The sequence below is a fragment of the Haliaeetus leucocephalus genome, unplaced genomic scaffold (genome assembly GCF_000737465.1).
Source record: "Haliaeetus leucocephalus isolate CR32 unplaced genomic scaffold, Haliaeetus_leucocephalus-4.0 Scaffold566, whole genome shotgun sequence".
In the NCBI taxonomy this organism is placed as follows: domain Eukaryota; kingdom Metazoa; phylum Chordata; class Aves; order Accipitriformes; family Accipitridae; genus Haliaeetus; species Haliaeetus leucocephalus.
In genome coordinates, this window is record NW_010973002.1 from 3751172 (window position 1) to 3751447 (window position 276).

Genomic DNA, 276 nt, shown 5'->3' on the forward strand with positions numbered 1-276 from the left:
CCCGCCCCACCGGCGGGGGGGCGGGGCGGCTGGGGCGGGGGGGGCCCAGCCTGCGGCGCAAGGGGCTGCACAGCTGCCACATCCCCGGCTGCGGCAAGGTCTACGGCAAGACCTCGCACCTGAAGGCGCACCTGCGCTGGCACACGGGCGAGCGGCCCTTCGTCTGCAACTGGCTCTTCTGCGGCAAGCGCTTCACCCGCTCCGACGAGCTGCAGCGGCACCTGCGGACCCACACGGGCGAGAAGCGCTTCGCCTGCCCCGTCTGCAACAAGCGCT

At 73.9% G+C, this 276-nt stretch overlaps 1 protein-coding gene across 1 annotated transcript in view; it reads left to right on the forward strand.

Annotated features, from left to right (window-relative positions):
* The window catches only part of SP8 (Sp8 transcription factor), a 3124-nt gene that overhangs the window by 2118 nt on the left and 730 nt on the right, over positions 1 to 276 (forward strand). The window contains exon 3 of the mRNA XM_010577661.1: positions 24 to 273. Coding sequence (XP_010575963.1) covers positions 24 to 273 — 250 coding nt within the window. The remainder of the gene's footprint in view (positions 1 to 23; positions 274 to 276) is intronic.